General features: G+C 35.4%; 1 protein-coding gene across 3 annotated transcripts in view; it reads right to left on the bottom strand.

The window, feature by feature from the left end:
* GYS2 (glycogen synthase 2) overlaps positions 1 to 12644 on the bottom strand; it is an 81056-nt gene that overhangs the window by 31018 nt on the left and 37394 nt on the right. For 2 of the 3 annotated variants that reach the window (XM_074194304.1, XM_074194301.1), the window contains 3 exons: positions 5390 to 5507; positions 4233 to 4353; positions 998 to 1104 (listed from right to left, as the gene is read on the bottom strand). In XM_074194304.1, coding sequence (XP_074050405.1) covers positions 998 to 1104; positions 4233 to 4353; positions 5390 to 5507 — 346 coding nt within the window. The remainder of the gene's footprint in view (positions 1 to 997; positions 1105 to 4232; positions 4354 to 5389; positions 5508 to 12644) is intronic. The other variant, XM_074194303.1, reaches the window with a different exon arrangement.

Below are 12644 nucleotides of genomic sequence, written 5' to 3'. Positions count from 1 at the left end.
AGTTAAATTTCGCATTTTTCCCCCTTCTGGCACAGGATGAAATTTGTCCATTTATAGGCTAGAATTAAACTTTAATATTTTTAGGAAATAATCATGCAATTTCTTGAAAACTCTACTTAGGTTTTTACCATCATGTTTCTCTTGATCTGGTGATTCAAGCTATTTGAACTCTGCTTACTAAGTTTATCATCTTTGCTTGTAAAGTTTTTCAAACTTTGGTCATGTTTAGTGATTTTTGCCTCCCAAAATGAAAATTTTATTTCTTAGTAATTCTATGCTTTTATTCATATTTACTATCACTTTGTCCACATTGATGATCCTCATTTCTTGGTCTGTTTCTATAGATACTAAATTTTACAAATTTTCTTTGATCTTATTTATCATATTTTTTAAAAAAGAATTCATTCTTTTAAAGTGCTAGAATGTGTCTTTCCTTTAAAAAAAAATCTAGCACTTTAAAAGAATGAATTCTAGATCCAGCTCATTTTCTTGGTCATTGTTGAAGTAACTTGTTATTTTTCCTTCTAGAGACTTCAGGATTTTTTAATCTTTAATATTATTGCTAGAGGTTTTTAGTTTTTTAATTTCCTCATTTTCTTGTTCTTTATTTTTCTTTCTCTGAGAGACTATTCTTTTTTTAAAGTCATTTGGTGGTTCCATTCGTATTTTTATTTCTATTTGTACTGGGAATATTGAAGATCTGTGCTTTTTCCAAACTTCTGATTCTACTAAGTTGCTAAAAACAATTTAATTAATTTTTAAAACGGTATCTCAAAATGTCTCCTGGCAGTGCCTTGCAGTGTCGAACATTAACACAGTCATATAAATAAGCCTAAGTCAGCATGATGCATTAATTGAGCAAAACTCGAGTGGATTTCATTCTCTAATGATCTTGAATCTAGAATAGGATTCTCAAGAATTTGTTGCATGGAGTAATTTTTAAAAGAAAATCTTTTCAGGCTTAGAGCTTAATAACATTTATAAGAACTATGCTTACCATAGCTGCTTCCTCACTGCTTGTCCTTTCAAAGTTTCCACATTAAAATTATTTGTCTTGGCAGGCATAATGAAAAACACCACAACTGTGACATCACTTTTGTGCACCTAACAGAAAAAGTAAGAAGAGGTTCCAAGTGTTGAAGATAAAATGCAAAGTATAGCAAATTGACTTTAAAACCCTAGAAAAATAACATTTATTTTTCAATAAATAGCAAACATCCTCATTTAAAATCCACAGTGTCTAATATTTTAGCCAAATGTAGGCTTCTTTAGTTTTACAAGTTTTCTTTTTATAGATTGGTTTAGTTATTTTTTTCCTTCCAGGATGACTTTTTGCCTTATAATATTGTAAAGTTAGAATTTTAAAAAGTGAAAGGAAATAATTAGGAATTAGCACATCACAATTTTTATAGCTTCCATCATCTTAGTTGAACCTCCCATACTCTGCTTTAATCAATTAAATATCCTTATTAATTCATACTTCTCCTGTCTTTTTGTTAGTAAACTCTCATTTCCTGATAGTCTTATACCTGAGATTCAGAATAATTTGCTTTCAAGGCAAAAAAGCCTTTTCTCTCGCCAGTTTTTACCAGTGTAACTCAATTCTATTTGTCCCTGGTAACTATTCTCCTTTTCCCTTCCCTTTCATTATACCTTCTGGAAAAACTTCTTATTAACAAACTCTCCATCATCACACATCTCTTCTTCTTATACTCTTTAACTATTGCTTGCTGTGCTGATAGAAAAACAAATTTTTCTTCAGAATATACCTTATTACCTTATCCTTTTCTGCAGTCTCAAGTGCAAGGTTGTTGTGCCCCCCCCCGAAAACTAAGGCTAAAGGAGGAGTCAGTGTACTGATTACTCTCCCCAAGAATTTATCAATCCTATCTCTGGTATCATTATTTAGCAACCTCACCTTGTTTGAGGTTCAATCCTATCATCAGTATAACCTTGTCCAGGTTCTCATGGTAAAATCATTCGTGAACTAGTGGGCTTCCCTCCCTGTTCAAGTATACCTGGATAACAGTTTTCATTTATATCCCCAGATTTACCCTCACATATGTGATGTCTAAGTATTTAAGGTTTTATTTCCTTGATTATCTTAGTCTTCCAGTAAGTCAGTCTCCTCACCTCTCATAACCTATATATATCAATTCTGCCTCAGTTGCTTATTTAGTTGATGAGTTTATTTTAGAATTCACCATTATCCCAGACTATTCCACCTTCATAATCTGGAATTCTCCTATCTGATTAAAATATCCTGTTTTTCTATTTCTCCTTCTGATTTTCCCTCCTAACTCTATTGTTTGTCCCTAAAGTGATCTCCAACTCCTCTCTGTTCTTCCACTTCATCATCCTTAGTCTGGTTTTCCTCCTTTCATTGTTTTGATGTTATCAATAAGAAGTCAAATCATCTTCCACCCTTGAATGCCCTTTTGTCCTTGACCTTCCACTTTTCCTGGTCACCTTGGTATCCATCTTCTCTTCTCCAACTTAAGAGCTACTGAATTTTGCTAGAAATAGTCACACTACTGTATTGACAAGGTCCACTACAAATTCACTTTTTAAAAAAAATCTCAACTAAACCCTGATTGATAAATGGTAGACTTTTTTTTATTTTTTTCCCTGACTGAATTTTTACTACATCCTTTCCAGTGATTGTTACAATACTTCTTTCTCAAGTCATCAAAAGACCCCACTCTATATTACTCTCAGTAATTTTTCTTACTATTTTACTGAAAAAATACTTTATTTTGAGTTCTAGCACTTAAAATCGCTCTTACACTTTTATCCATCCTCTCATGCTTTGCTCTTTTTTTTTCCAATTTTTTTTGCAAGGCAATGGAGTTAAGTGATTTGCCCAAGATCACACAGCTTGGTGTCTGAAGTCACATTTGAACTCAGGTCCTCCTGACTTCAGGGTCGATGCTCTATCCACTTCATCACATAGCTGCCCCTTTCTCCTTTACTCTTGATTACAACCTCCACTCCTCTCTCGCTAAAATGTTTAATCTCAACATCTATTTGCTTCTTCATTGTTTTTGAAACAAAGGAAGCAGAGAGTATCCAAATGGAGATAATAGTGATATTGAAAGCTGACAGAGGTTAAGAATGATAGGAACTAAGAAAAACAAGAAGTAAAAACTAAGAAAAGGTCAACAGACTTAGCAGAGGTAGAAATCTAACAATTAAAGGGAAGAGACACATAGGATGATAATTTGAAGGTGTGGCAATATCAAGTGAAAATATTTAACATTTGATGCCTAAGGATGTTTTTAGGTAATGAGGATAAAGTGGATTTGCTCTGAGATGGCTGTCTGGGTAGAGAAGGGAAAGGGCTAGCTAGATTCAGGAACAAAACTGACATTAAAAAAAATTGAAAAACTATTTGAAAAGATTTGAGATATATAGTATTCTGGTTTGTATTTAACTTTTTAAAGCTGCTTTTATTGGTTGAATATTTTGTAGTTGTATTTAGTTCAGAAATCATATATGCCAGTCAATCAACTAATAACCATTTATTAAGTGTCCACTATGTACTAACCAGGCAGCCATGATCCAGTAGATAGAGTGCCTGATCTGAAGTCAGAAAGATTCTTCTTCCCAAGTTCAAATACAGTTTCAGAGACTTATTAGCTGTAGTATCCAACTGAACATAGTTTCCACATTTTACAAATGTGGAAATAATAGTTTTGCCAAGAAAACCTCAAATGGGTCACAAAAAGTTGGACATGATTGAAATAACAACTATGAACTAGGCATGGTGCTAAGCAATGGAAATACAAAGAAACAGCAAAAGACAGTCCCTAATATCGAGGAGCTCACAGTCTAAAGAGAAGGGCAACATGCATAAAACTACATAAAACAGTATACAGGATAAATAGAAAATAATCAGTATTATAAGGGAAGACACTAGAATTAAGGGGAATTGGAACAGATTTCTTTTAGGATATCCTTGTCCTAAACATGATTCAATATAACTTTGAAGAGCACCTTTCAAGTAAAAGTGAGAATTTTGGCAATGGAAGGTAAACATTAAAGTGGATAGTGTGACCTTAATAAATAACCTGAAATGCAGAATTAGAATTAAAGTAGGCCTCTCCTAGTTGAATAATTTTACACTTTCATGAAAATTCTTGGTATTACTAAAAGTCATTCTACTTATTTAGAAAAACAACTAGTGTTCCCCAGAGTAATGTGCCATATTTCAGAAACCAGAGCTTTCTTACCCGTAAGAGGAAATTTAGTCTGGATAAAGCTTCCAAAAAGATGTCAGCTCCTTTGTTTGAAAATTCATATCTCCCGGCAATGAAAAGGAATAAAGTTTTTTCAAGGTCAAAATCAAGATGACTGAAATGAAATAATTTAATAAAATGTGTTCATTTGGGACTGGGAAATGAGCTAAGTAGTATTTATTCCTCTTAAGGTTCTTATCTGATGCCTTAGTGGAAGCCTCAACACATTTTTCTTGAACTATTAATGTTAGAATCCAAAGAGTCCCATCAAACATTCTTTAAATGAGCCTCATGGGATAGTGATTTAATTCTGAGTTAAATACAAATTATATTTCATCCATAAACACTCTACCATGATTAGGAAGGATATTGTGGCAGAAAGATAAGCAATTCCTATTTTACAATGACGTTCATTAAAGGAGATCCACTAAAAGTCTGTTTATTTTTACAATTAATAGAAAAAGAAAAGGGGAATCCTGTCTTGCTGGGATTTTTTAGTGGATTTTGAGGATCCAGAATTGAAATTTATGCCAAGTAATGCAGTAAAGGATTCACTATAGATTTGGTAAATATATTGCCTATAAGATAGCATGTTATGGTAGATTGGTAGTTGACCTATGAGTCAGGATGACCTTTTAAGTGTTGCCTCTAATATATACTGACTATGTGTCTTTGGTCCAGTCATTTCATCTCAATTACCTAGACAACTTCTTAAGACTATAAGTTGCAGAACAATTAACTATCTGCATTGGTAGAAGGAGTTTCCTTCTCAGAAGCTCTCTTTAGCAATGAAATAATGGCTCTAGACCAATTGAAATATATTCCATATTGATGAAAGGAATAGAAGGGAAACTTTGGATTTTTATTTTTCATCTATGATTATGATCCTGTTTTCTATGTATTTTCTATTTTAACTGTTAAAATTCATGTTCTAATTTAAGTTAAAGAAAGCATATTGATGCAATGGGAAAAGTCTAAAATTTGGAGTTGGAAGACCTGGCTCTAAAACCCAGCTCTGCCACTTGCTCCTTGTGAAACCTAGATAGAAACCTCTGGACTTCAATATCTTATTTTAGAAAATGAGCAGGGTGTATGACTTCTCTGGTTCCTTCCAATTCCACGATCTCTGATCCTGCTGCATATGTACATACCCATAAAAATGACCACGAACAAAATCCTGAATCCTGGACTTGTATAAAGCATGCAAATTTTGAAATTCATGCACAGCTGAAAATTTCTTAATGTTCAGGCCATTTGGAGTAACCACATCTGGAATGAGAGAGAACACTGAGAGTCAAAGATTTAGTGAACTTTAAGCTCATTATGAGACAATAATGTGATTTTGCAGCCTAAAAATCCAACAAAAGTTTAGGCTATATTAATAGAAGCAAAACTTCCAAAGAGGGAAGATGATAATCTTGCTGGACTCTACCCTGGTTAAATTCCATCTAAAAATCCACGTATGGTTTTCAGTGCTATTGTAGCAGTTTTAGGGATAAACTTCAGTATGCCCACAGAAGGGTGGATGGCAAGAAAACTGGTTTATAGCATAAGACTGAGTTGAAGGAATTGCCAATGGTTAATCTGGAGAAGGAAAGACTTTACCAAGAACATGGTAACTATCAAGTAGAGATGTATTATATTTGTCCAGCTTGGTCCAAAGAGCAAAATTAGGGGCAGTGGAAGCTGCAAGGAACTGGATTTCAATTCAACACAAAGAACATCTGTTCTACCAATGTGAGCTATCAACAAGGGGAATGGGCTACCTTCTGAAATAGTGGTTCCACTCTCATTGAGAATTCTCAAATAAAGACTCAGTCATTACCTGGCAGGTACAGATTTCTAATTAATCACAGGCAGGTTTAAATCTAAGGTCCTTTCTGCCTCTGAAATTCTGTGATCTCTAATGAAGTAAAAAAGCCTTAGATTATTATGATTTCAAATTTAGCATATTTCCCATTACATCAGTCTTTCAATCAAATCTTGAAAAAAGACAAACTAAGGATTCTAAAGAATGGCATTAGGGAGTACAATTCTAGAATGTATACACCTCTACAATTGCAGAGTCCAAGGAATAACAAATAGACTCCTTAGGTTGAAACATATTGCAATATGATTAGTGGGAGCCAGACTATGAAGATATTTAAGGGTCAATGTGAAAAGTCAGTTTTGTCCTAGAAGCAATAAAGAGCCATTGAAGTTTCTTTTCTTTTCCCTTTTTAGGTTTTTGCAAGGCAATGGGGTTAAATGGCTTGCCCAAGGCCACACAGCTAGGTAATTATTAAGCATCTGAGGCTGTATTTGAACTCAGGTCCTCCTGACTCCAGGGCTGGTGCTCTATCCACTGTACCACCTAGCCATCCCCTGTTGAAGTTTCTTAAGCAGAATAATGACACTGTCAGCAAACAGAGGTGTGACTTATACTCAAAGACTATTTTAATTTAAAATTTAATAATTTTTAAATGCTGGAGGTTCAATTAAAATATTACTCTACAGGTGAGAAGTGATGAGGAAATGAAGTAAGGCAGTAGTCTTGTAAAAAGAAAGAAGAGAATAGATGTGAGAGAAATTATGGAGGTTGATGAAAAACAATTACTTGGCAACTTATTGGATATGACAAGGGAGATGAAAGAGTAGAAAATGCTACTAAGATTATGAGTCTCTATGACTGGAAAGTACCCTCAACAGAACTAGAAAGAACTAGAAAGTTTAGAGAAGAACTAGAAAATTTAGAGAAGAAGTAGGTCAGCAGTAGGGCAAGACAGAATTTTATTTTGGGCATATCAATTTTGAGATGCCTTTGGTCCATACAATTCAAGACATAAAACAAGAGTCGGTAATGAAGAAATGGAAACCAGGAGAGGAATCAGGGATGAATATGTTCTTTTGGGAGTCAGTAGGAACTGATGAGGTCCCCGAGAGAAGGTAAAAGAGAGAGAAAGAAAAGAGATAGTTCTCAGGATAGATTCTTACGGTCTTCTTTGGTGAGAAAATAGGACATGGAGTATAATCCATCAGAAGAGTCTGAAGAGCAGACAGCTAGAAAGAGAAACTAGAAAGAGTAGACAACTAGAAAGGAGAGAGCATTATCAATGAAATCTGAGGGAGGCAAGAGAATTCAGGAGGAGGGATGGTCATCTTGTCAGAAGTTAAAAGAGATTAAAAAAAGAATTGCAATTTAGAAAAAGATTTTGGATTTAGCATTGAATGCACTTTAAAGCCTAAGAGCAAGCTTATTCATTTGGTTGTAAGATTGGAAGTCATATTAAAAGGGGTTTAAATGAGAAGGAAGTGGAACAAAGAAGTATAGATAACTTCTGAATTTGGGATTATGTAAAAGGGGAGTTATATAGCTCATTATCTTCCTATTTAAATAACTTATTACTAAAACAAAGTGCTATCTGTCTATATCTATCTATCTATCTATCTATCTATCTATCTATCTATCTATCTATCTATCTATCTATCTATCTATCTATCTATAATTAGTTTTTGCAAGGCAATGGGGTTAAGTGGCTTGCCTAAGGCCACACAGCTAGGTAATTATTATGTGTCTGAGAGGTCGGATTTGAACTCAGGTACTCCTGACTCCAGGGCCGGTGCTCTATCCACTGTGCCACCTAGCTGCCCCACAATATGTAATATTTTACTTTATGTTACTTGAGGTTTCTTTTCTTTTTGGAGGGGGCGGGGTCTATGTTTCTTTCACAGCATAACTATTATGGAAATGTTTTGCATGATTATATATTTTTAACTTCTATCAAATTACTTTTTCAAGTAAGGATGGGGTGGTGGAAAGAAGGGAGAGATTTTGGAATTCAAAGTTTTAAATATGAATGTTTTTACATGTAATCCCAGAAAAATAAAATTTAAAAATGATAGTTTTTGAAACTCTGGTCTATCATATGTTTAGTCTTATCCTACTGGTTATTTGGGGATAAGGAAGAAGGAGGATATGGAAAATCATTGGATATACCTAGTACCTGTACCAGCTTTAATACACACTAACATATAGACACATGTGTTTATGTCCATATGTATATGCATACACATGTGTGTGCATGTATTTTGCATGTATATAGCTCCTCATCCCCAGACTCACTGCAACCTCTCTTGAGGAGACCTAAATGAAAAGGACCCTATTTCAATCAAATCTTGGAATGCTGTTGTTCCTCAAATATTCCAGGAATTTCTCCCTGTCTAGTTTAAATTTTACATGGTCAGGGAGGAAGATCTTGGCTAGCCTAGAGAAAAAGGCAAAGGCCTTACTAGAACTTGCCATGGGAGTTAGGGCAGTTCATATTTTCTCCTAATTTCCTCTGTGCCAAAATATCTAGCTTGGCCAAAAGGAAGTTTATAGATTGGGGACTACCAGCTATACCCAGTTTTATTCTCATTTCCCTATCCCCCCCCCGCCCCACTTCAACTTGTTGGGAGACCCTGGGAGTGTTATAGGTAAGATGGTTGAGATTTAGAGAGATGACCAACTCTAACATTCCCAGACACTACTGAAGCTACAGCCCAATCTAATATTCATAATTTTGATCATTATAATCTTCTCCCATCACTTTTTGACCATAACCTTTCCTGCAATGTTTGTTGTTCGTTCTTTGTTTTGAAGAGAACCAATGACGTCAAGGTGATATCTTGACTTATATGTGAATTAGATTTAATTGCACAGTTAAGTTGCACAGAATCACCAGCCTCACTCTTTCTTCCAGAGTCATCAAAGTCCAGTGGCAAGACAAAAATGAAGATAACTAGGGACGGCTTGGGATGCAGTGAAAGATCTTAACATCTTTGATGTCTGACCAAGCTCTAAGATCTTCTAAGTGCTCGCTGAAGCAAGCTGAAGCTGCATTCATGGCCAAATTATTCTCATTCACCCATTCTGGCAGGGAAGTCTTCAAATACTTGGGCTGGTCATTTGCCTAACTCACCAATAGGTTTGAGGCTGCCCTCAACCTGGCTTAGCCCCTTTGCCGGGACAGTTTTACAGAGTGTGGCCACTGAATATGCTATAGATTCTTGGAGAATAAGCTATATGTTTAAGGCAGGCAGGTTGTTGGCTCAATGGATAGAGTACTGGATCTGGAGCTGGGAAAATCTGAGTTCAAATTTGACCACAGATATTCACAGCCTGTGTGATCCTGGGTTAACCTCTGCTGGTTTTAATCCACTGGAAAAGGAAGTGACCCTAAAAAACGATTGTCTACTCCCCCCCCCCCCGGAAAAAAGTCTACACTCATTCTATCATTCTCTCTGCTCTTCTCGCTTACCACCAGGCTCTGACCATACTTTAGGAATATTAGCACTAGATGGTGCTTTAGATTTGCTTTCCTGAGGCAAAATTTCTAAATTCAGGTAAATCTCCACTTTAGAGGCATATGTTCTCCCACCTCAAAGGGTTGATAAAGTGTTTTTCACTGGAAGTCTCAGCGAATTTTTTTCCTAAAATGTCACTTCAATAGAATACAAGTGCCTCAAAAAGCAAGGATTTGTCCTCAGTACTAAGCTCATAATAGGTACTTCCTAAAAAGTTAATTGTCTGGTAAATCAAAACTCTATTTCTCTCTCATTGTACAGTCTTTCACACACCCAGTGCTACTGATATGACTGCAGCAATAATTTGTGGGTGGAAGATCTGAATAAAAACACAAGCACAATCTTGTTTTGTGAGGTGAATACTAAGAAGAATGCCCTTGGGAAAGTCTTTCAGGTTTAATGATCAACAGAAGCCTATTGACCTTTTTGACTTATGAGTGTCCAAGGATTTCACAACTTCAGTCCTAACCTTTCTCTCACTAGTCAGAGGTGAAATTAGCTGAAATGTCACTGATCATAAAGGGTTGGAATAAAACTCCATGACTCCATTTGAGTTCTAAAGTTCTGATTCTATATTGGAATTGTGATAATTAAATTCATATAGACTTTAAAGTCTGAAAAGCAATTCATATACACTATCCCATTCATCCCAATAAACCTATGAAATATTGTCCCATTTAACAGTTGGAACTAAATGACTTTTCTCAGGTCACATAGCTTATAAATGAGGAAGTAAGAATTTGAATGTTCATACTATCTTATGCTACTGTCTCACATGGATCTGAACCCAGATTGTTTTGATAGCATGTTGCCTCAATTAAAAGTAGCAATAATAAAGGTGCTAAGAACTCTAAGATTTTTACTTCTTTTTTCATTTTTTCAGTATCTGTTTACTTCCCAATTCTTTCTTATGCTTTATTACTATCCCTACATTTGGTATTGTCCTAATTATTGTATTTCCATGGCCCAAATATAAGCAATTGTTCTATTCTCTTTTCTCTCCTCTTCTCTTTTTTCTCTCTCCCTTTCTCTTTCCTCTCTCTCTCTCTCTCTCTCTCTCTCTCTCTCTCTCTCTCTCTCTCTCTCTCTCTCTTGCCTCTGTCTGTGTGTGTATCTCTGTTGCAATGTGTTTCTCTTTCTGTCTCTCTATCTCTTTTTTTTCCTCTGACTCAGTTTGTCTCTCAACAGGTAGGCTCTGTTGGCTCCTGTTCTCATTCTCTGCTTAAATTATGGGAAATTAAATAAAGTACAAATGGTGAAATTTCTAGTATTAATGAGAAGCAGGGACTTTTGGGATCCAAAGAAAGGCCTTCCTAGAGACCATGCCCTCTTCTTTCCTTTTATGCATCTCCAAAACTGCTAATATTCCCAATTCTCTTTTTTTACTCTAATCTCTTATGAAGAGATGCTCTCTCATTGTGTAGTCTTTCATTCACCCATCTCTCCTTTCCATGCAAGGCAACCCCTCAGTTTTCTTATCTTGCTTCCCACAATGTCACCCCCACATTTCACTCTAATCTTCTATCTTTCCCTATTGTCTTATTTCCAGTTTTCAACGATCATGATCAGGTGTCCTCAGTTTAAAAAAATACTCTCACTTGACCCTTCCAACCCCTCTAACCTGCATTCTGTATCACTTCTTTCTTTCATAAATAAACTCCTTAGGTAATAGGGAAACTGTCTCTTTTATCTGTCTTTTGTAATCAGGTTTCCCTCTCTTCATTAAGTGGAAACTTCCCTCTCCAAAGTTACCAATGTTCTCTTAATTATAAATGTGTTGGTTCCCCCCCCCCCCCAATTTTCATCATTCTTGACCTTTTAGCAGTATATCACTGTTGTCTACTCCCTTCTCCTGGTTATTACTTCTTTTGGGGGTTTTGAGACTTTGCTCTCTCTCTTGTTTCTACTCATACTTGTCTGACCAGTCTTCAGTTTCCTTTGTTAGATCATCTTTCATATTTCACCTCCTATGGATGTTTCCCAAGGTTCTCTCTTTGCCCCACCCCCACACACATTCTCAGAGACCTAATCAGCAACCTTGACTTCAATTATTTTTACACAGATGTCTCTGAGATCTATAATTCTAGTCCTAGTGATTCTTCTGGGATTCAATCTCACATCACCAATTTTCTGTTAAACATTTTAAACTAGATATCTCATAGCCATCTTAAATGAAGTCCATCCAAAACAGGAATAGTTATCTTTCTCTCAAAATTCCATGCTCTTCAGAATTTCCCTATCTCTTTTGAGGATACTCCCATCCTTTTAGTCTCCCAAGTTTGCAACCTGGAAGTCATCTTCAATTTCCCACTTGCCCTCATACCACATGTACAAGCAGTTGTTATATTGTGTTGATTCTATTTCTAAAATATCTCTCTAGTCTGTCCTCTTCCCTCCAGTTTAAAAAACAAAACAAAACACCCCAGTACCTCAGCTGATTCTCTATAGTGAGGAATGACAAAAAAGGTCTCTTTCATTGCCTCTCTACTATTTCAAGACTTTTTGTTAAGGAATTATTCAATTACAGTGTAATGTGTTCATGCAGTGAATATTTACTGAACAACAGTGCTGTGAAAAGCATTTTTCTAATACACAAAAGGGCATTCCAAATAACCTTCAAACTAACAGGGGAGCTAGGATATGTACACAAATAAATGTAACTTGAGACAGGCTATAGTAAATGTCATAAGTATTGTTAAACAAAAAGCAATAGAATTTCATAGAAGGCAAAGCTTACTTTTGAGAACAAGGATTAAGTTGCATTTATATTGAGGCTTGAAAGTTAGATAAGATTTCAAAAAGATGAGATAATAAGAGAGAGGAGTGCCTCACAAGCTAAAAAAAACGTGAACAAAAATAGAGCTGTTAAATGTGAAAACTTTAGGAAGTAGAGGATAATTTCATTTATCTGGAGTATATGGTATATGTAAAAGAGATATGGTAAGAAAACATTTGGGGCCAAATCATAGAGGACCTTAAATGTCAAGTTAAACAATAGACAGTTACTGAAGATTTTTTTTTTATCAAAAGGACTCTAAGAAGATTCATCTGAAATAGTATACTGTAATATGAAGCTCATTC

Source organism: Macrotis lagotis, chromosome 7, assembly GCF_037893015.1.
Source record: "Macrotis lagotis isolate mMagLag1 chromosome 7, bilby.v1.9.chrom.fasta, whole genome shotgun sequence".
NCBI classification, from domain to species: domain Eukaryota; kingdom Metazoa; phylum Chordata; class Mammalia; order Peramelemorphia; family Peramelidae; genus Macrotis; species Macrotis lagotis.
This window is presented reverse-complemented; position numbering and strand designations above follow the sequence as displayed.